General features: G+C 38.8%; 3 protein-coding genes across 3 annotated transcripts; 1 reads left to right on the top strand and 2 right to left on the bottom strand.

Moving 5' to 3' along the window:
• Positions 1-414: 414 nt before the first annotated feature.
• LOC109046951 (fibrillin-3-like) lies at positions 415-17,122 on the bottom strand. The gene is made up of 15 exons (XM_042736378.1): positions 16,229-17,122; positions 15,206-15,261; positions 13,011-15,095; positions 12,753-12,875; positions 10,138-10,271; positions 9,785-9,952; positions 9,236-9,415; positions 5,994-6,594; positions 5,729-5,878; positions 4,540-4,754; positions 4,372-4,447; positions 3,600-3,887; positions 2,390-2,626; positions 1,269-1,771; positions 415-551 (listed from the first exon to the last, which is right to left on the bottom strand). The coding sequence occupies exons 1-14, from the start codon at positions 16,231-16,233 to the stop codon at positions 1,587-1,589; spliced, it is 4,503 nt and encodes a 1,500-aa protein (XP_042592312.1). The 5' UTR covers positions 16,234-17,122; the 3' UTR covers positions 415-551; positions 1,269-1,586.
• Positions 10,266-12,667, bottom strand: LOC122139393 (latent-transforming growth factor beta-binding protein 2-like). The gene has a single exon (XM_042736379.1). The coding sequence runs from the start codon at positions 12,537-12,539 to the stop codon at positions 10,596-10,598; it is 1,944 nt and encodes a 647-aa protein (XP_042592313.1). The 5' UTR covers positions 12,540-12,667; the 3' UTR covers positions 10,266-10,595.
• Positions 17,123-19,428: 2,306 nt separating the features above from the next.
• On the top strand, positions 19,429-22,204 carry LOC109046614 (epithelial cell adhesion molecule-like). Its single transcript, XM_019064365.2, has 10 exons — positions 19,429-19,588; positions 19,718-19,789; positions 20,064-20,165; positions 20,270-20,528; positions 20,663-20,728; positions 20,822-20,885; positions 20,970-21,068; positions 21,144-21,341; positions 21,418-21,462; positions 21,560-22,204. Exons 2-10 carry the CDS (start codon positions 19,735-19,737, stop codon positions 21,584-21,586), a joined length of 915 nt encoding a protein of 304 aa, XP_018919910.1. The 5' UTR covers positions 19,429-19,588; positions 19,718-19,734; the 3' UTR covers positions 21,587-22,204.
• The last annotated feature ends 930 nt before the right edge of the window (positions 22,205-23,134 follow it).

Raw genomic sequence — 23,134 nt, 5'->3', positions numbered from 1 at the left:
GGGACAGGCAGAGGGGTCCAGACACTCATTAATATCTGTGGGTGAAATAAAGCATGAGTGACTGCAAGCGTGTCTCAGAGAGTGACTGTTAGCATGTGCATTGTTGTGGCATACCTTCACACTGTTTTCCATCACCTCTGTAGCCACGCTTACATTTACATGTGTAGTTGTAGCCGTTGCTGGTACAGTCTGCCATCTCATGACAGGGGAAGGGGAACGGAGGGAGGCAGAAGTCTGTGGGACATGGTTAGACACGGTTAAAAGAAAAAAAAAAAAACTATTACGGCTCTAAAATCTCATTTGAAGCTGTTGCAATGAAGAATAGCAAAATAAGTGTGCCTTTTAAATAACTACTGACCATTTTCAAAGCACTTGTATCCTTGTTTGCCCTGGTATACAGTGGGAGGAGGGCACGGTCCACATGTGAACAGGTCTCCTTCTTTCTGTCTTATGCATTCCACGCCAGGAAAACAGGGTTTGCCTTTACACACATCTGCTCTGTTATCACAGTACTTGCCACTGAAACCCGATGGACAAAGACATCCCACAATCTAGATGTAGACGCACAGGAAAACATGTTTGTCTATGTTTAGGAAGCATTACATATTATTACCCAGAACACCCCTGTACACAACTGAACGCCACATACTGATTAACATAGAATTCACCTGGTGACTTGTACACTCTAAATAAAGCTGAAAATAAAAATAAAATGAAATGAAATTAAATAAAATAAAATTAAATTACCTTTATATATGCTTTGGCAAATATTTTGCACTATAATAATTAATTAATCAGTTTTTGATTTTTTCATAATATATACACTACAGTTAAAAAAATTGTTTGGGGCAATTAAATTTTTTAAAGAAACAAATACTTTTATTCAGCAAGTATGCATTAAATTGCATAAATTAATGAGACATTTATAATGTTAAAAAGATTCCTATTTTGAATAAACACTGTTTTTTAAAAAAAACCTTTCTATTCATCAAGAATTCCTGATGTATATAAATAATAAGCAACACAAGGGTTTTAAACATTGGTGATAATAATAAGAAATGTTTCTTGAACAGCACCACATTATAATGATTTCTGAAGGATCATGTGTCACTAATGCTAAAAAAAATAAACATTGCATCACTAAAATAAATTACATTTGAAATTATATTCAAACAGAAAATAATTATTTTTAATTGTAATAATATTTCACATTATTACTGTATTTTTGCTCCCAAATGGGGGTATCATCACACCCTATGCGTGTTCACCTGAAACTTTCCCTGCAGATGGTTCTCAACCACGCTGTCGTACTGGCAGCTTCCTCCATTCATACAGTTACAGAGCTGCAGAACAGGGGTGATCACAGACCTGGATGTTTGATCGCTCACTTGAACTGTCAGATTGACTGGCTGAATGCCAGAAGGGGTCCAGGTGAAGACACCATCACCCAGCACGCAAATAAACCAATGAAATATTAATGCACCAAAATGTAGAGCATGCATGGCATTAAGAGTACAATGCTTTAGATATAGATCTAACAGATGATCTCACTGACATTTGTGTTTAACTTAGTAAGCAGACTGAGTTTATAAAAAGTATGCTTTGCAATAAATCATACCACTGCCGATGGTGACCTGTGGAGAGCGCGGTAAGGCAATGGAGAAGGTGATTGTGTCTTTGTTTGGATCCTGGGCCTTGAACTGAACTCTAACTGTACTATTGACTTTACACATAATAACAAATGGCTCTGTCACAATGGGCGGCAGGTTTCCTGTTGAACACAAGCAAAGGGAGAGAGTCGTTAAAATGTCCTAGACAGTGAATGAATGAACGAAAGAATACATGAACAATTATTGTGACTAACAAGAGGAACATTTTATCACTCACAATTGTAAAACCCATATTAGAAGAATTTAAAAATAAATGTTTAAGTTCAAATCGAGATCTCTTTGGTGCTGCAATATACTGTGCTAAAAGTATACTGTGCTATATATATAGTGGTTTTGACAAAAATATTAAGCAGCAAAATTATTTGCACATTGACAATAAGAAACGTTTCTTGAGCAAATCAGCAGATTAGAATGATTTCTGAAGGATTATGTGACTCTGAAGACTGGAGTAATGAGGCTGAAAATTCAACACTGCAACACATAAATAAATTAAATTTGAAAATATATTCAACTAAAAAACAGTTATTATAAATAGTAATAATATTTCACAATATTACTGTTTTTACTGTATTTTTGATCAAATAAATTCAGCCTTGGTGAGCATAAGAGAAAAAACATTAAAACATCTTGCCAACCCCATTTTTTAGTTTAGTTTTTAGCTAGGTTCTTATATTTTTGTGCTTTAGATGAAGGTCAGTTGATGTGGATGACCAGCTAACCGTAAATTTGTGCTCGGCTATGAAGCAGCTGCTGGTCTTTCTGAACATCCTGACCGAGGATTGGGTTTCCTGTGGCCAGGATGTCATGCACACACTGCATGCTGCCCTGACAGGTCTGACTGTGTTTGGCCAGCACGTCTGGGCTCACTGAGGACATCAGTTGCTCTGTCATGACTGGACTGAATGGAGCACTAGGAGGCTCTGACAGCAGTAGACTCTCTGGAGCAGGAACTGCCCCTGTGGAAAACAATCAGACAAGGAAGACACCATAAGTACAGTGACCAATAATAAAATCTTAAAGGAATATATAGAGTATTCCTTTTCCCCCTATAATTCAGAGACAGTTCTGAAGGATCCTTATATGACTGTCTAGCAGCAACATATTATTTCAGTATAAAACAGTAAGAAATAGTCAAAAAAATATTGTGCATAAGTTTTGATTTGTCCATTAGGAACTTATTTGATTCTTACAGGATTCCATTATATATTTTAATTTGAATGCAATATCAAATAACACTACATTTAAAATGATAGGCAAATCAAGTACTTTACATGTGCTTTAGCGTGTTAGTCAACACATCAAAATAAGTACTTCTTTAAATACTGTTAAAACATAATGATTTAAAATGTACTTTAAAGTAATTTTTTTTTAATTTGACATTTTTTACAAAGTGCAATTTTAAGTGCTCTTATTCCCCAGTTTCAAAGACAAGACAAGGCTTTAGCCTAGTTCCAGACTAAACTGTACTGTAAGTCTGAGCTGTTTCAACTGAAAGAAACTTGCACTGATTGATCTTAAAATATATCAATGCCTTTGTTTTGTGTCATGATGGACACCAGTAATGTTTTTTTCGAAGGCACGTTTATAAAAATTACTCAGTTGTCCTAATTGAATTATGGCCTAATCCTGGCTTAGTCTAAGCCCTGTCTGTGAAACCAGGCCTAAGTGTGTTAAGTGTTATGAAAGTGTCTGTCTTCAAGTTAACTTAAGTGGCCCTTTATTTCTTTAGTATTATAGCCTTTTATCTGCAAGTACTGTTTTTTTAAATATTCTTTTAAGATATGAAGTAGCCTTTACTACCAGTGCACATTTGAATACAATTAAGCACACTTCTTTTTCCACAAGGGTATCAGTTTTTATCAAGTCACAGTTTCTACAATATTAAACATTTTATCACAAATACTGAATCCTGCTGAAGAGTGCACGCACATGACTGTCCAAAGGGAAGCAGACTCTGTTCAGAGGGGATGTTGTTGTTTAGAGAAGGCACCATACGGCCATTGGAGAGCAAGAAGTCATTGGTCCTATTGGAGCTCCAGTGTCCCAGCAAACCCAGTGTATGGTTGTAGAACCTCTGCGGGACCTCCACCAGAGCGCTGAGCCTCCCAGCATTGCCTCTCCACACGAGCACGTACAGGCCCTCACCGTACACCACTGCGCAGCGGCTCACAGAGGTACAGCGCACTGCAAAGCCCTGCTCGTTTACATGCACCACTCCTGTCAGAACAGCAGAGAGCGCTCGGTTAAATCTAAAACAGGAGCTGCTTCAGAAAAAAAAAACAGCATATGAAAGGAATTCATAGTATTCATTAAACATTTGCTGAAATGCCAAGATGATGTACTATTTCCCGGGAGATTCTGAAGTGCACATCTGATTGACACTAAATGGATACTATCCCATGAGGCCACAGGGGAGGATTACCTACTTAGAGAGTATACAATTTCGGACAAAGCCAAGTTATGCCTCTTTTACACTTTTAGGTCTGTTAAGTATTTATTCACATTAAGGTTTTATTTATAACCAATCCAAGGTGTTTTTCTATGAATGATATAAAAATTATTTACAAAACTAACACTTTAATGGATGAGTTGTGATGGATATAGGTATGTTTGTTATTCTAAAATATGGAAAACAGTAATTTTATTACCCATTTTAATATTTCTTTGCTTCAGCATGTGAAAACTTTGAAATGGTTCTCACCAACAGACACAGGAATGTCCTCATTATTAACCAAGACCTTAAGTCCATCCCCAGATTCAGAACATCGCCACTCCACCTTTCGAGAAATCATTTTACAACCTTTATATTGTGGACACACTCATTTATTATGCATTTAGATCTATATTTAATCTGAAATGTCAGACTCACCTTTCCAGCATCCTGATAGAAGGCGGCTAATCGTATCAGAGCAGGCACAAGTTTGGGCTGCCCGTTGACCACTAGAACATCTGTTTGTCCCTGCAGGGTGAAGATGTTTGATCCCGTGCTGGAGGAGAGACGGACTATAACATACTCCCCCAAACCTTTGAAGGTATACTCACTCCCGTCAAAGGTAATAAAGTGGAGACTACCGTATACCATGCCTGGATGAAAAAGAGTGCAACAGAGACGCTTTAAAGATACTTCCTTGTCAGTATGAGCTTCAGTTATTATTATTTTTTAATTCAATTAAGCAGTAGTCATAAGGGCTGTAAAAGTGATCGAATCTGACAAAGAAAATGCAATGCATGGATTACGTGAATATATAATAATGATGCGCAATATGCAGGAACCATATCAGTTATGCATACTCATTTGCCCTGTATTTACATTTAGATTACCTTTGCTGTCATCTAACACAGTTAATCTTTAAAAAAAAATTTATAATATAATCTTTAGCAAAGCTCAGAATGAATAACTATATTTCATACTGTTATATAATGTTGTGATGCATGTACAGTAGTATTTAAAATGATTGAAGTTCTTCATTTTATGTAAACTACATACATTGAAAAACATTTAGTGTAGGATTTACTTTAAAACATTTTCAATCAGAAATTGCTAGTAAATTTCATAAACAATTATGAAGAAATGGCAAGTAACATCCTGAATTTTGTTCAAAAATAGTACTTTCTTGTAAATTGTACTCCAATAGTCTTTGTTTTATTTACAGTTTTGAATTTTTTTTTTTTTTTTTTTTTTTTACAGTACTGTAACATTTTAATATCACTCATATATCATTTACTGGCCATAATGTCACAATAACCGGCTTATTGGTATCAGCTAAAATGTTATATCTGCTCCCATAATAATAATTTACTACAATACGCAATGTATTACATATTCATTTCTTATCCAAAGTACAATTCTTGACATACTTTCAGATGTTTTATCCATCAAATTCAGATCCCCAATCTAGTTTAAATGCTTTGCTCCACAATTTGTGAAGCAAATTGTGACCAAATTTCAGATTTCTTGATGCGTTGCATAAGTAAGGAACCCTAATGAATCAAATAATCAAATCATTTCCAGAGCAAATATTTACAGCCCTGGTAGTCATGCATAAGCGAGCTCTTACCAATGCCTGGTGCTCCCCGGTTCTCAGGTATACTGCTGTCAGAGCTGTTCCAGCTGTACCCTTGGCACCGGTCAAGTGGTCTCTTTGCCAAGTAAATGTCACACAGAGAAGACTGAACACAGCACCACTGGAAGGGTAAAAGATCCTTATCTAGTAACAAAGACAGCATGAAAAAAATCAAATCAATAATCAGGTAAATCATGATTACAACATACAAAGCCTCTGCAAACTTCATAAGAAGAAATTATATTTGCAATGTCTTTACCTATATGTTGTTGCATCTTGTCCTCAGTAAAGTACCGTTCACTGTATCCAGCCAGCAGGGGGCCCTCTGGATCATACACACATCTCTTTCCTGCATTTTGTTTGTTATACAGGACAGACTGAAAGACACGGCCCCTGTTGCCACCCCACCTAAGAGCTCTCAGATCCCTCACTTGTGCCATCTGTTCTGATGGGAGAGTCTCAAGGCTAAAAGCCAGGTCCTCCTGTGCTTGAAAACGAGTGCAGGGACATGGTGCCAGTCCTAATGCCCACTCTTTAGGATCTGGCTCATTGAAGGCCCATACCTGGCACTGCCTCTGAGGATCCGAGCTGGCTTCAGAAGAGCCTGACAGGTCATACACCAGCTGCCCCAGTTTTCCTGTGTTACCCATGGCAGTCTGGGGTCGATAACGCCCTCCTGGGCCAAACAGGTTGTCTGGTGGCTTTGGAATCTCATTGTGAAAGTTGCTCTTGCCATCAGTGTAGCCTACTAGAGCGTTATGATTGGTCCTCCTTCCTGGACCCCAGTTCATGTCACTGTAGCGGAGCAGAGCAAATGAACGTAGTCCATCTGTGGTCAGAATGCACTGGAAGGTGTTGGTCTGTGGAAAACGTTAAGATGATTATTATAAGACAAACAAACATTTAAAGACCTTTAAAACAGGACCTTCTTGCCAGGATAAAAGTATTTTAACCTAGAAATATCTTGTCTTAAAGGGATTGTTCTCCCAAAAATGAAAATTTGATGTTTATATACTTAACCCCAGGGCATCCAAGAGGTAGGTGACTTTGTTTCTTCAGTAGAACACAAACAAAGATTTTGAACTTGAACCGTTGCATTCTGTCAGTCGTATAATGGAAGTGAATGGGAATTACGTCTTTGAGAATCATTGACACTTCTAATTGAGATTGTAGATAGAGTATTTTTGGTATTTTTGATGGTGTTTTGGCATTGTTGATGTTGTAAGTGTTCGGTTTGAGATAAAGCAAGAAGAAGAAGAAGACGTGTCATGCGCCGGCTGTGTCAAGGACGCGCTCAGGACAGTTCGGACATTGCAGTGAATCAGAGGTAAAAAAACTATATAAAAACTGTTCAGCTAATTGCACAGAGCGATCGTTTTGTGTCTTCATCAATGTATCGTCACGAGCGGCAAGGTTTAATTTGGTTTTGTTTGTGTATGTTTTTTTGACTCTCAAAGCTGTGATTCCCATCCACTTACATTATACGACTGACAGACTGCAACGGTTTGAGTTAAAAATCTTGGTTTGTGTTCTACTGAAGAAACAAAGTCACCTACATCTTGGATGCCCTGGGGGTAAGCAGATAAACATCAAATTTTCATTTTTGGGTGTACTATCCCTTTAAGAACCCCATGGTTTGTTCCATTCCATTCTGTGTAACTGTTTTTGAAAACAATAATGCATCCTGCATGAAAAGCCTCTTAGTCATTGCTAAAAACAATACCCAGGATTTTTCTAACAATACAAACTAGGACAGAGAGTGGGGGTTTGGGTGGGGACAGCAACACTATACCAAGTCCATAAATTTACTACGCATATCATGAACTAGTGGGAGAAAGGATATAGCTTTCATATTGTGTAAAATGAGACCATAACCCACAATTTTGTGTCCAATTTTGACTGAAATAACTTTTGTTATTTTTTATCCAACCTTTATGTTCTGTACTTTATGCCCCTAGATATGGTAATTTTAAAGGGGTTATAAGATGCGATTTCAATTTTTCCTTTCTCTTTGGAGTGTTACAAGCTCTTGGTGAAAAAAGAATATCTGTAAAGTTGAAATGACTAAAGTCTCAAATCCAAAGAGATATTCTTTATAAAAGTTAAGATGTCCACACCCTCATAAAACGCCTCGTTTAATCATGCCCCCACATGTCTACGTCACTGTGTGGGAAGATTTGCATAACACTGCCCAAATGTTCACGCAAAGAAAGCAGGTGTAACTTTTATTCTCGCTGTATTATTGTTGTTGCCGCCATGTTATGGAGACGCTGTGTTTTGTTGTGAAAGCGAAACTACTTTGTTTGGCCTTCCAAGAGAGGACAATATCCACTTCGTCATGCCTAGAGCTGATCCGTGCTGGTCGCTGAGGAAATACATCAACTTCACGCTGTGGATCGCTAGATCGGCTTTCACTGTGGATGAAGCGATGTCCAGCGCGGGGTAGTCGCATGTGTCCTTCGTTGAATCTGTCGGCTGCTGCTCACTCAAGCCTGCAGTGTGTGACGCATTTTATGGAGGATTGTTCCCTGAACCTGCAGACTAGCCTACAATGGGTCTGTGATCAAAGGCTGTTCTATAAAGTGAGGCAGTTCTAACTTTGCAAGGACAGTCTGGTGCTTCTGACTCACAGCCTGTAAGTACATGTTTTATATTTAAAGAATTTGCCACTGATGATTCAAACATGAGTTTTAAGCAGTGTAGAGTAGCGCTTGTTGCATCACAAATGCAGACATGGTTTTATGTTTACGCAGCGTGATGCGCGATATGCAACGCAATGCTTAAAAAGAAAGTAAAAGTCATTATAATCAGTAATTATGTCCCCACTGGATGCAACAAATGCCTCGTTTGTAATGGGTTTTATTGGTTTTGTCTCATCGCGCTGGGAGACGGCATCACAGTATGATAAGGGGCGTAACATTTCCGTCACACGCTTGAGGTATTCAGCCAATCACAACACGCTGGATAGCTGGCCAATCAGAGCACACCTCGCTTTTCAGACGATGAGCTTTGTAAAAATTGAGGGGTTTCAGAAAGGCAGGGCATAGAGGAGCAAACATAATGTACATTATGTGGAAAATAATGTTTTTTGAACCCAAAACCACATAAACAAACTGCGTTACACCAAATACACAACATAATGTTCTTTTTAGCAACATCATATGACCCCTTTAATTTAAATGTATGTTTTTCTCCCCCACCAATTTTATCATCTTTCAGGCAAAAGTAATATGTCTGATTGCTTAGAAGAATAATAGCACACCTCTCCTCAGCAAGCCATGTTATTTGTGTATCACTCATCATCCATGTCCGTTGTACAAATGGTGTAGGATCAGTTACATGCTAAAGTTTAACACTTAGGTTTAGTTTGTTCAAATCACTAACTCTAATGATGAGCAATATTAATAATATTAGTAGTGATGCTTGCAGTAGCAAACATTTTTAATTATAGCCGCTGTTACTGTAGTTCCCTTTGTGTGTATTCATTCATCTAACACTCACCTCAGAGAAGTTGATCTTTTGATAGGACACAGGCAAAACGTGATCCCATGTGATTTTCAGTATCCAAGTTGGGAAAAAGGGGGGTTTGCCTCTTTGAGTCTCAAAATTGCTAACATCTTGTGCTGTTCGTTGAAATATTGCCTCAGCATAGATGTCAGATACATTGAGCAGACTGTATTCCTGTTGGACAGAAAGGGAGAATGTTTAAGATTTCCTTCAAGGTAATTACCACAAAAATATATAGTAAGATTTCTACAAAAAAAGGAAAGATTTACTTGAGTGATACTTAAAAATGATTAAATGTTAATGTTAAAATTATTTCTACAATATGCATTAATTAATCTCAATATGCACACCATTTGTTTATCATTTGTAATAAGTCATCTTATTACTAATACAGGACCCACATAACCAGGTCAACAAATCACAGAAATTCAACTTCCAAAAATAATATTTTTTACATTAATAATAATAATAAGAAGAAGAAGAAGAAGAAGAAGAAGAAGAAGCAAAGCCACAAAATGTTGCATTTTTTATTGCAATGCTAACCTGGTATAGCAGTTTTCCATCCCCAAGGGTAAGGTCAGCATCGTCCCAGAATGCAGCCAGCATGGGATGGCCCTCATTACCATTGAAACCCTCTGGGAATGGAGCAGGGAGCAACAGTTTCTCATTCTCACTGACCGACTGGAACTGCACCAAGCCATTATCTGAAAACTGAGAATGTTCATATATCAAGAAACTGTTAACCTTTAAAATGTGAACAGAGGTAAGCCTAACTGTAGGTAGCCACTGTGTTTACCATAACAGCTATGTATGGTATATTAGTTAATTTCAGGTATATTACGCTGCTCACCATTATATTGCTATTAAAACATGAACAGTTAATTGTGCATGCTTACAAACAGCCGCTCATATATTTTGCCCATGAATGGAAAGCCTGCAGGAGGAGTGATGTATGGAGAACTTCCATCTGCCTCTGTCTTTGGCAACCCAGCATCGCTTGCTTCCTCTCCAAAAGGATACAGGTCACTTTCTGTGAAAATATATAAAAATCCACCCCATGGGGTCAAGGTTTGGCTGGTTATCATGGGCATTTAGCCACTGCTCACTACACCATCTGGTCAAAAAAAACAAACAAACAAAAAAAAAAACATCGACCTGTACACAACATAACAGGTTGGCATTCTCTGCCTGGAAAATAAGTTTGAGGTAAGTTTAAGATATGTCAGGAATCTCAAGTCATGTGAGTGCGCATCATTTACTTGAACCAAAGTATTTTAGCAACAAAGTGCCAAAAGTCAGAGAGAGATACAAAGAGACAGAGAGAGAATGAAAAAAAAAATACAGAGGTATTATTTTATATAGAAATATTGTATTCATGATTGTAATATAATACCCCACCCATTGGCGGCAGCTGTGGGCAGTGGGTATCTCTTGTAGAGCAGGCACAGCTGTAAGATCCTATGAAATTGGTGCATATTCTGTTGCCATAACAAACGTCAGAAGAGAGACATTCATTCCGATCTACGCATCCATCCATTCCATGCCCATTTCTGGTTGTGGCTTCCCATCCGTTGCCACACTGGCACTGAAACCCACCTGCAGAGTTGTAGCATGTGGCAGCAGTATGGCAACCACCCCTATTGGGCTGGCATTCGTCTAGATCCACACAAAGAGACCCTAGTGCAATAAGGCCTGGTGCACATACACATACATAAGATCCAGGGGTATTGATGCATTGGCTTGACTTGTGGCAACGTAAGGGTGATTTGGAACACTCATCAATGTCTTTACAATATGTCCCATTTCCAGTGTAACCTAAACCACACTGGCATGTAAAAGAGCCCACTGTGTTCCAGCATCTTGCCATGGGGTGGCAAGTAGAGTTATTCGCACATTCATTATTGTCGATGCAGGTACCATTTTCCTCATGATGTCCTGGTGGACAAGTGCACTGGTACGATCCAGGTTTATTGATGCATACCTGATCAGGACGGCAAATTCTGTCCAAAAGGCATTCATTTATATCTGTACATCTTTGGCCCTGAGCTTCGAAACCGGTTGTGCATGGACACTGGAAAGACCCTGCTGTATTTACACATATAGCGTTGGCAGTGCAGGGACTGTTATTTGCTAGGCATTCATCAATGTCTTGACACTCGGTTCTGTTAAGAATGTAACCCAAGTTGCAGTTACATTCATAAGACCCACGGATATTGACACATGTAGAGTGAGGTTGACATATGGATTCATTCTTTTCACACTCATCTATGTCAAGACACCTAGTGTCATTGCTCCAGTATCCTTTGTGACAAGCACAGTAAAATGAGCCAATTGTGTTAATGCAAGTCCCATGAGTGCATAGTGGGCCAAACTCTGGGTGTGAGCACTCATCTATATCCTCGCATCGGGTACTACTGGTACCATTAAAGGAGAATCCATGGTCACAAAGGCACAGAAATGAACCTTCAGTGTTGACACAGACACTGTGGTCTGAACATGTAGAATTGTTCAGGCATTCATCAACATCCTCACAGACTGTCTGATTGCCTGTATACCCATCCCAGCATTCACAGAAATACCATCCCACTGTGTTTTGGCAGTTGGAGGCATTTGGGCACTGTGCTTTCCCTGTGGCACATTCATTAACATCCAAACACAGAGAGTTGTTAGAGTAAAGGAAACCACTGTTACATGAACAATTATACCCTCCCTCTTTATTGTGGCAGGTGCTGTTGTCTGGGCAAGTAAAGGTTCCTACACTGCACTCATTTATGTCTTCACAGTGTGTCCCGTTGTAATGGTAACCTTCCCAGCAGTCACAATGAAAGGACCCTTCTGTATTGAAACAGTGGGACAACTCTGGGCAAGCCTCTGTTTGTTTACATTCATCTATATCCTGACAGTCCCTACCATTCCCAAGAAACCCTTCAATGCAGAAGCAATAGTTTGACCCATGGATGTTTTTGCACTCAGCATGGGTGTTGCACGCATTGGTTACATTCTTACAGTCCTTCTCATTCACACAGGTACCCAAACTATAGACTAGACCAAGGGTGCATGTGCATGTATATGTTCCAGGAAAGTTTTGGCAGGTCATGTTGTCCCCACAGATTGAGGGTGGCAAGCACTCATCCACATCCTCACAAGTAAACCCATCTCCTTGGTATCCCTCCTTGCACTTGCAAATGTAGGATCCCTCTGTGTTTTTGCACGTGGAAAGACGGCTACAGTTATGAGGCAAAGTTGAGTTTTTATTACACTCATCCACATCGTGGCAATCAAACCCAGACCCAGTCATGCCAAATGGACAGGTACACTTGTAGGAGCCAGGGGAGTTAGTGCAGCTGGCAGCTGGGTGGCATCCTCCATGTTGGGATTGGCACTCATTAATGTCTATAAGTCATCCAAAATGGGACAGGGTCAGGAAAAAAATCCCTAGAAGACTAAGAAGAGAGTTCTCAAGCAAGCAAAGAGGTGCAAAAATTAATTTTGAAATGGAATAAAGACTTACCAGAGCAGTTTTTTCCATCACCAGTGAAGCCACTGAGACAGGAACACAGGTGACTGCCGATTGTGTTGACACATTGTGCAAACTTGCTGCAGTTATTGACTCCAGATTCACATTCATCCACATCTGTAAGGTTGGGAAAAGAGTAATGCGAGAAGAAAAGATTGAAAGAATACTACCATTCCCTGGCTAACTGAACCCAGGAACTTGGCTTATGTAAATATAAATGTGGTTTTATAAATGCATGTGTATTGCACATACCTATGCATTCTGTTCCGCTAAGAGTGTAACCCACTTTGCAAATGCAATCAAAGGATCCTGGGTTATTGACACATTGTGTCTCTTTGTTTGGGCACCCATTCTCTTCACATTCATCGATGTCTGAGCAAGTGAGTCCATCCCCTTTGAATCCCACATCACACACACACTGATACTCTGAAGGTGAAGGATGACACAGTCCATGTGGATGGCAGGCAGGATCACATTCACGACTAGGGAGAACACAAGTGTTGTTGTATGCTACTGTGCCATTCAGACAAGAACAGATATATGCTCCAGGGGAATTGACACATAAAGAGATGTCTGGGCAAGTATTATTTGATAGGGCACATTCATCCACATCTGTACAGGTAAAACCATCTCCTGTAAAGCCCTGGTGACATATGCACAAAAAGTCACCTGGATAATTGTAGCAGTTGGCATGTTGATGGCACATACCCTCAATTGAACATTCATTTATATCCTCACATGTAATGCCATTTCCTGAGAACCCATGATTGCAGGTGCATGAAAAGGAGCCTGCTAAATTCAAGCATATGGCATTCTGGTGACAAGATTTCTCCTGTTCACATTCATCAATATCAGAGCAGTCTAAATCGTCAGTGATTCGACTGAAGCCTGTTTTACACTGGCATGAATATGACCCTTCCATGTTTGAGCACTGCTCGTTGATGCCACAAGCCTTTTCAGGTATCTGGCATTCATCTATGTCCTGGCAGGTGGTACGATTGACTAGCTGAAAGCCTGAGGGGCAAACGCAAGAGAAAGACCCCTTGCTGTTGACACATATTGCTCTGTTTCTGCAGCCACCGTTATCAACAAGACACTCGTTCACATCTGTGCACTGCAATACACCATCCCCTGCGTAGCCCACCATACAGCTGCAGTTGTATTTCCCTGGTACATTAATGCAGTGTGCATTAACATGGCACCGCCTTTCCTTTGCACACTCATCCACATCCTCGCATATTAACCCATCACCTTCGAAACCAGCAACACATGCACAGATGAATGAACCAGGTAAGTTTTCACAAGAGGCGTAAGCACTGCAATGTCCTGTGGCACATTCATCCACATCCATACACTGGGTTTGACTAAAGCTGTAGCCTGGACCACACTCACAGAAGAATGAACCTGCTGTGTTGACGCATGCAGTGTTAGCTGGGCAAATGTTATTGGTGGCACATTCATTGATGTCAGTACACTTTGCACCTGTGCCCAGGAACCCTGGGCGGCAAGAGCATTGATAGCTTCCTAGCAAATTGGTACATATTGCGTTGGGGTCACAGTTGTTCTTTCTGTCACACTCATTTATGTCTACGCATGCCAAGCCATTCCCCACAAATCCATCAGGACAAGTACAAAGATATGAGCCTGGCAAATTTGTACAATCAGCAAATGAGCTGCAGATGTTGATTTCACATTCATCGATGTCCTCACATGTCTGTCCGTTGCTTTGGTAGCCACTGTTGCAGAGGCAGGTGTAGGTTCCTGGCAGGTTCTTGCAACCTTTGTACCCAAAGAAAGCAGAGCACACAGCAGGAGTCTCTGAGCACTCATCAATATCTAGACAGAGATAATTTCCAATGCCTCTGTAGCCAGCGTTGCATGTGCACACGTAGGAACCAGGGTTGTTGGTGCAAGTGGCATTCCAGTGGCAGATTCCCAGTCTTGTGCACTCATTATCATCAGTGCACTGAAATCCATTTCCAGTGAAACCAGACTTGCAACTGCAGTCTCTTCCTCCATCTCTGTTGGTGCAAAGCGCACTAACATGGCATCCACCATTATTAGTTTGACATTCATTGACATCTTGGCATTGGAAACCATCACCAAAATAGCCATTTTGGCATGAACAGGTGTAACTGCCCAGAGTGTTACTACAGACTGCTTTTGCATGACAGCTGTGTAGACCAGTTGTACACTCATCGATGTCCTGGCACTGCACTCCAGAGCCCCTGTACCCCATTCGGCACATGCAGAGAAACCTATCCTCACGTGTTTTGAAGCAATCTGCATTGGCATGGCAAATGCTCCCTGCAGCTGCACAGTCACTGAGATCTGCAGCTGTGTAGACAGAGTGGATAAGAGGTGGGTAAGTCTGGCAATAAGTGACAGCATTCAGTACTGTGAGTTGATCAAAAATAGAGGACTCTGATCTTGACCATGTTTCTCACCTGCAGATGTGTGCCTGAGCATAATACACAGGCAAAGCAGATACAGCAACAGACTCCTGCAAGAGAAAGTCAACAAATATGAAAACACTAAAGCGATTGTTTCAGTAGTTGATTTTTTTGTGTAGGCCTAATGTAATTTTATTTATTTTATTTTTTTACATGCCATTAACATGGCACCACCTTTTGTTTTGGATTATGACTCCCTAAATGGGAAGACAACTTCTTTTTGTAAGTAATTAGGTGAATTCCTATTCCTACAGTATATGCGTGTATAACGTTACATCTATAGAGTTACGTGAACCAGTTTAAAGAGGGTTTGTGATTACTTTGTTTTAAGCCTCAATTAAAAAAAAACAAAACAAAAAAAAACAAGATAGTGTAAAACAAAGAGTTTCTCAAGTTTGGAAACTGAAGTCAACATGATGGAAGATTTCCTGAATAGGAAAAATGATGACAATGATCCCTGATCTCTGACTGGGTTACATGCTGAAAGGTTTACTTCCGTGTGGGTCATCTGATGGAATCTACTGTATAGAAATCAATGTAGAGCATCAGAATCACATTACAACAAGATGTGTCTTTAGCATACTACAGTAAGTACTTACTGGAACATCCTTCTCAACATCACAACATGGCTGAACATTATCACCCAAAAGGTATATTTAAGTTTGGAATAGTGTTACAACTAAAATGACCCATTAAAGCAAATTTGAGACAATTGTTATGTAATGTAATATAAAGTATTTTCTATAATCTTCCTAGACCGTCCATATCAAATTGAATGTTCTCATCATTCAGAACATAAAAATAGCTCATGTGTTTCATGGAACTCATAGTATGATTATAGAGTAAACTGTTATTTGCTCAGTTCTGTATTTGTAATCTCAAAATAAATCATGAGAGATAATTTATCTTTTTAGACAGATTTAGCACTCAGCACTTTTACAGAAACAAGCCAACAAATTCAAATTTTACTGGAAAGTAACCTGACAAACAAAATGATCAATTTAAATCAGTACTTACAGCATATCTCACAGATGGCTGGTTGTCCTATAAGGTGGACATTAGTACACAGAGTGACTTCCAAGGTCTGTGACTTCCCTTTTCTATGGACTCTTCTGCCCAAGTTACAACACTTTGTCTTTCCTGGTACAAAGCATAATGACCCATCTCAGCACCTGGGACATCCTAAACCTGCATAATAGGCAACACCCAGATATTCCTATGATAATGTTTCTCTCTCCTAGTAAGTATACTACTCCCATTGGGCTTTAACTTGCCTCTGGGTGTAAAAAAAAAGAAAGAAAAAAAAAAAACAGAAAACAGAAATAAAACTTTAACTTGTTTCCTGCTCATTAATTCTTAAAATTTCCCCTATAACTTTCATAAACATTTTTAAGTATAAAATTTGCCAGTTGCCCTGACCAAGGTTGCTTTTCAAAACAGAAAACAGCACCGTGTGCCTGCGTCGCAGAACCACAGCAACGAAAGTGGCTACAGTGTGGCCAAAAGTCTGCCACAGTCTGTCAAGTTTTAAAAAGTGTGAAATAACATTTCAGCATCACAAATACTTTGCTGTTTTTTCTTGGTGGAATATGTTGAACTACTTTATTGCAACAGAAATATCTGAAATATAGTGTATAATGTTGTTGAGATCTCTTTTAACGTGTTAAAGGAGACCATTGTGAGAGTGTTAGAGTTTTTGTCTCAGGAGACAAGTTTGAGAAGCAGGAGACTCAAGCAAAAATCTCCTTTTGATTTTAAAGTAACCTCATTTCTGTCTAGGAGAAATATTTGAGAGGCTTATAGGCTAGTGACAAATGGTCAAAAAGTGCTTTAGTTTTTGAGATACCCCTACCGGAGGTAGAACTAAACCCAACAATGTTTTTCCTCATCTCTAAGGTCTCCCATATATGAAATGGATTCTTGGCTAAAAATATTTTACTGCTAAGATTGTTAAATTAACAGATATTTTAAAAAGTCCGCTTATTTTAGGTATGTGTTTATATGTCTCTATTTATTCCATACATCAAGATATTCACATCCAGTCTTTTCTAGTAGTTAAATCAACTTCCTGACTACAAACATGTCAAGTTTCAAAGCTCTCAGAGCTTGTGTGATTGATCTGCATTAGTTTATATGCCTTAACTCCCTTACGGACAGGCTATATTTTTAGTCCTTTTTTGGTTTTGGGGTGTATAACAATATCTGTTAATTTAACAATCTTAGCAGTAAAATATTTTTAGCCAAGAATCCATTTCATAAATGGGAGACCTTAGAGATGAGGAAAAACATTGTTGGGTTTAGTTCTACCTCCGGTAGGGGTATCTCAAAAATTCAGGGGCATTGTCACTAGCCTATTAAGAGATCTCATTTTTGGTTGTTTAACAAGTTTCTTCAGATAAATAATAGTAATAATAAAAGACATTTTATGTAGCCACATCTATTTATTCAGGAAATAGTGGAGAAATAATAACATTTGAGAAACCTAAGTGATTATAGAGCTTTTCAATAGATTCAGCTTTATTCTCTAACACAAACTTCACTTAAACTATAGTGAGATAGTGGTGCTATATAACACCATCTTTAAAGATATGGGTGCTAAGTAGCACTTAAAGTGGTTCTCCTATAATTATGAGCCAAAGAACCATTTTTAGAGTGTAGAAATAGCAAGGTAAAATGGGAAAATAACAGAATTGATGACAACATAGTTGTGTTAACCATATATTTTCATTCAAACACTAGCAACAAGGAAAGATCAAAACAATGTGTGACATCTTGAAATGTTTTAATAAAGGAGAGTGTGATAAATAGGCTGCAAATTTAAATGTGACTCTAGATATTCCCCGTGTTTAGCTGAGACATCTTTACATTAAGAGAATAGGTTTTATAAACCATAGAGCTACACATACAGTAGGCCTAAGTGAGGTTTCAGATCCATAAAGGCTCTGGCACATTAAAAACTGCTGTTAGAGCCAAAAATAAAAAGAACAACAAAACAAACATTAATCCAGACAGGCTAATGTTGTTAAAGATACTACAGAGATTATGACGTCAGTTTCTGTGTTGTTGTGGGTTTCAGTCAGGAAGGGTGTGTCCATTTTACAAATCGCTCAGCTTTGACAGTGCTGTGTTTCTCATGAGGGCATAATTCTTTTCGACGCAGTCCAAAAGGTTCCTGGAGAAGCGTCAAGTTTTGTTTAAAATCTAAACATCTATAGCATACTATCAAAATGTCCTGCTTGTAAAATGCTTAGAAAGTCCACAGTTCTGTCTGAACTTGTTCACCTGGTTTTCGCTGCATTGTGAGAAACACACTCAGAGAGAGAGAGTGTTGATGTCTAGTTGAATGACTTCACCTACACCACTTAGTGTCTCTTTACAGAGCATTAACACTATTGCATGTGTCTCTGTTATTGTGATTGCAATTATATCACCTACAGTATCTTCTTTTGACAGACGTTGTAGTGGCATGAACTATATATTTATGTTGATAATACACATATACCTGTATAAACGTTAATATGGAAAACCAATTTCCTGGGGTAACAAGGTTTTTTCTCCCCCTTTATTTTTGTAATATGAGGATCAAAATTAACTTGTAAACTAAAAGCTTTTATGGGTATTGAATATCACATTGAAGAATATAATATTTTATTTTGATTTAGATACCAGTCCTATCATTTAAAACGTATACAATGATCAACTGGGATAAAAGGTACATTTAAGTTACTTTATTTCATTAAAACGGTTTGTTGTCTTGTATTTTTTTAAACATAGTCTCACAAGTTCTGTTTTTTTTTTCTTTAAGGCTTTTATTCTTTATTCTTTAATAAGACTTTTAGCATTTTATTGTCTTTTTCTTTTCTTAACATGTTCTTCAATATTTACAATATCTACAATATTATTATGCATGAGACTCTTTGAATCACTATTATGAATGAAATGCAAGTAGTATTATAGAAATTCTAGAAATATTATATAAACTTGTCATGTCCTAAATCTAGTCTAGTTTCTAGTCTGTCATATACCAGTTTCACCTGGCAGTACTGGAGTTGCATATGTTGAGTATCAACCGAAAATCTTCGGAAAGCTTTACATTTCCAAAATGAGTTTTGCGTTCACTCTCGATGCGTCAAGTGGCCATACATGGTCATGGGCGGAAAAAGAGGTGAGGTGTTTTAGAGTTAACTCCGCCCATTTTCACCTGACGTCACGTGACGCAAACAGGTATACATAATTTGACACCTGTTTCGCGTTTAGATCAGTCGTTTGGGGATAGAGAGAAGATAACTGCGGGATCTATTCGTTATTAATCTTAAGGCTTAACAAAAAGCGGAATAACTCTTTTTGGTTGGATTTCTAGTTTTTCTTAAAGCTTTGGTAAGAAGACGTTTTATTGTTTAAAGACTGGTTGAATTACGTGGAGGTTCTGGAGATTAACGTACGCATCGGTTCCTCGTACGGAGTGATATATAACGCCGAAATCTTTTTCTTCTTCTTTTTTTTCAGTTCTCTCTTAAACCAAGATGAAGTTTTTAGTCGCCTTGTTTGTTGCGGTGTTAGTGGAAGTGGTCGCCTCATGTAAGTAACAGCTATTTTAACTTCAGTTAAAACAAGATATTTAAACGTTTTAAGATGTTTTAAAGTAAACTAAATCGGGTTAAACTGTGACAAACTGTTTAATCCTAGTGGATAATTTGGTACACAGGTGGCAAACAATACAATATGATCCAGGGTATTGTTCAGTAGGCTATGTGGGGGAGCTTTACTTGGACTGGGTTATTCATTTCAGCTTTAACCTATCTACCAAATAAAGTTTTAGTGGTTTTAAAACAAAGTTGTCCCCCCCAAACAGGTTCTTGTAACAATATGAAATGGGCCACATGTGATGGAGACCCATGCCAGTGCACTCTTCAATTCACGAAGACATACAAGCAACCGATTGATTGTACAAAATGTGAGTTTTCCTTTTATATGTGCTGTAACAACACCAGGCAGGTTTAAGGTGCTTTATTCCTCTTATCAAATGTAGTAAATGTCTTCAATTCTCCCTACCTACAGTGATTCCCAAGTGCTTCCTTATGAAAGCGGAGATGTTTCTCACCAGAAATAACAAGTCTGCAAAATTACTTGGTGGGAAGCCGGTAGAAACGGCCTTTGTGGACAATGACGGCATCTATGACCCGGAGTGTGAGAATGATGGAAGGTTCAAGGCTATCCAGTGTAACGGCACTGAAGTGTGCTGGTGCGTCAACAGTGCCGGTGTGCGCAGAAGTGACAAGGGAGACAAGAACATCAAGTGTGAGCCTGTGGAGACCTAGTGAGTGCACTTGTTGTCAACAGGATGTTCTTCTGACTGACACACCTAGCTTGAAGTGCGGTTAGAATAGCAATGCTGTTTGTGGAAGGAAGCGAGACTTGTAAATTCTGACAATGCCACGTTTTCTTCTCTAGTTGGGTTCGTCTGGAACTGAAGCATAAAGATGTGGCTGCTCCTGACGATGTTGCCAAATGGAAGACGTATGTTACAATTGGTTTCTAGGGTCTTGCTGGAACATGTGTAACATGAAGCTCTTATGTCTTGTTTTGCTGATGTTTCTCCATATTTTGCAGTGGGATTGAAAATGCCTTACAGGAACGTTACAAGTTGGATAAGAAATTTGTGTCGGAGGTTCAGGTAAGCATTTACCATTGTTATCCATCCCCTTAACTTTGTGCTTGTGGTACACAGCCTATCAAAACCCACTTCCTCCTCTTCCAGTATGACAAAGCTGGCCGTCTCCTTGTTGTGGATGTGAAAAAGCCTATTGGATCCAGTGATCCAGACATGTCCCTCATGACTTACTACATGGAGAAAGACGTGAGTCTCGTTATGATTTCTCAGTTGTAATGCCTGATTTTTCCATTTTATAACTTATGCAAAAATTCTACACAGGTCAAAGTTCTGCCCCTCTTTCAAAACGCTCAACCATTTGAAGTCAGTGTTGAGGGATCCAAGGTGTCCATGGAGAACATCCTGGTCTACTATGTAGATGAAGTGGCGCCCACCTTTACCATGCAGAGGCTGACTGGTGGTATCATTGCTGTCATTGTGGTGGTCAGCTTGATTGTGATTGCTGGACTTCTAGTTATCGTAAGTGCCATTTATTTTTGGGGTTTCATTTAAGATGATGTGTGCTTAGTCTAACTGTTGTTCCTCCTTTATTTAGTTCTTCATTGCACGGCGACAGAAGGCCCAGTACAGCAAGGCACAGGTTGGTTAATTTACTTCAGTATGATTCAAACTGTGTGGTTCTTCCCCAAAAGGAGGCAAGCTTTTGTGTTTTGACACATTTCCTTCTGTTCTTGCAGCCCAGAGAGATGGAGACCATGTCTTAAGCTATTGATGACATCTCGTGTACTTGAGTCTGACACTGGGATGTGCTCCATGCTGAAGCTGATACCTGCTGTATATTTGCTTGTGACCATTTATTAGAAACTAAGTGTCTGTTACAGGCTGAGTACAGTTTTTTTTTTTTAATTGTTGCACTTTGCCATTTAATGATGGCTCATTTTCAATTGGATCAATGTTTTAACATTGTACAGTTTGTGACTTGTAAGTTTTAATAAAATTTTAGTTTTTTGTTAAACTTTTGTCATGAAAGTTTTAAATATTCTGGCATGTGGCAGATCAACTTGTCATATGGTAGTCTTGATAAATCAAAATCCTTTTATCTATAGAGCTGTATTTGTGTTGCTAAATGAAAAGGACTATCCTAGCACAAAACCATTCCTAGCTTTTGTTTGCAACCACATGATTTGTCCTTTTCAGCCCAGGGCAAGCAGTTGAGCTGCACATGTTCTCTGCCTTAGTTTCACCACAATTCGAATCGGTGATGGATGCTTTGTTGAATGAGACTAGTTTTAGCGTGACAACACTTGTCCATTTAAATGATGTGGTGTCAAGTAGACAATTTACTTCTGCACTGCAAAACTACTTTCTGTAAATGTGAGAATTCTGATTCGTTATCATTACAAGTAAAAAATAAATAAAAAACAGGCAGTAAATGACAACACTGCTTGCGCTAAAAACTGGTATGATTATGACAATAAAATAACATGGCAGTTTGCATTATATAGCATTATAACAGACTGGTTTTGTACAGTTAATAGCGGAAGCTTTGGGTAATGTTAGTTACAAATGGTGGCATGTGCATTATCCACCTTCATTTTTGACTTGTAAGCATGTGTTTTAAATGATACAGAGCCTGTAGGGTCTAATAATAGACCCCTAAAACCTGTGCATTTGTACAAAACTTTTTTTGTTCTTTCAAAATGTAAAACAAAAAGGCTGTTTATTAACTCGTAGCTGCTGACCATCCAAGTGCACAAGACTAATAATTAAACCCATGAGAGAGTGGTTTAAAATACAGGTCAGACCTTACCAAGTTTCGGGCAGCAAAGTTCCTATGTCATTGTGGTATGACTTACACAAAGGTCTGACTAACAAAGACTCCAAACTCCTCCCATGAAGCTGTGTTTACTCAAGTTCTGTTTTGTTTGAAGAGTTTGTCAGGTTTTAACCGGCACATTAATGAATGACCAACGTATTAGTATTGAAAAGCTTTCCCACACTTGCTAATGGCACAAGCTACAATGTGTATAGCAAACACTGCCAAAAATGTTGCTGCATTCATTTTTTGTGACATAATGACATTTTACGAGCTTTTATTGTGGTATAAGTCAAAATTAAATCTAACTTTTTTTTTGTTCAAGAGAAATCTCCACACAATAGCTTGGCTTTCATCTAGTCCCCCAATTTATTTCCCAGAAGAGCCTCGGCCGTTTGTTTCTCAGACTATAGTTGAGATGGTTTGGGTGGGTCACATGTTGCCCTCCCCCGTCTGCAAGTTGGAAGACACACAGACTCGGTCTCTGTGTTTCCAT

The sequence above is a fragment of the Cyprinus carpio genome, chromosome B13, assembly GCF_018340385.1.
Source record: "Cyprinus carpio isolate SPL01 chromosome B13, ASM1834038v1, whole genome shotgun sequence".
NCBI lineage: Eukaryota > Metazoa > Chordata > Actinopteri > Cypriniformes > Cyprinidae > Cyprinus > Cyprinus carpio.
This window is presented reverse-complemented; position numbering and strand designations above follow the sequence as displayed.

Excerpts from the sequence above, each read along its gene's own strand:
- LOC109046614 (XM_019064365.2), top strand. The coding sequence starts at position 19,735 with ATGAAGTTTTTAGTCGCCTTGTTTGTTGCGGTGTTAGTGGAAGTGGTC. Across the intron at positions 20,886-20,969 it reads AATTTGTGTCGGAGGTTCAG|TATGACAAAGCTGGCCGTCT; the intron begins GTAAGCATTTAC and ends CTCCTCTTCCAG. Across the intron at positions 21,342-21,417 it reads TTGCTGGACTTCTAGTTATC|TTCTTCATTGCACGGCGACA; the intron begins GTAAGTGCCATT and ends TCCTTTATTTAG.
- LOC122139393 (XM_042736379.1), bottom strand. The coding sequence starts at position 12,539 with ATGACTGGGTCTGGGTTTGATTGCCACGATGTGGATGAGTGTAATAAA.
- LOC109046951 (XM_042736378.1), bottom strand. Across the intron at positions 12,876-13,010 it reads TAGCGGAACAGAATGCATAG|ATGTGGATGAATGTGAATCT; the intron begins GTATGTGCAATA and ends CCAACCTTACAG. Across the intron at positions 3,888-4,371 it reads GGACATTCCTGTGTCTGTTG|GAGTGGTGCATGTAAACGAG; the intron begins GTGAGAACCATT and ends CTGTTCTGACAG.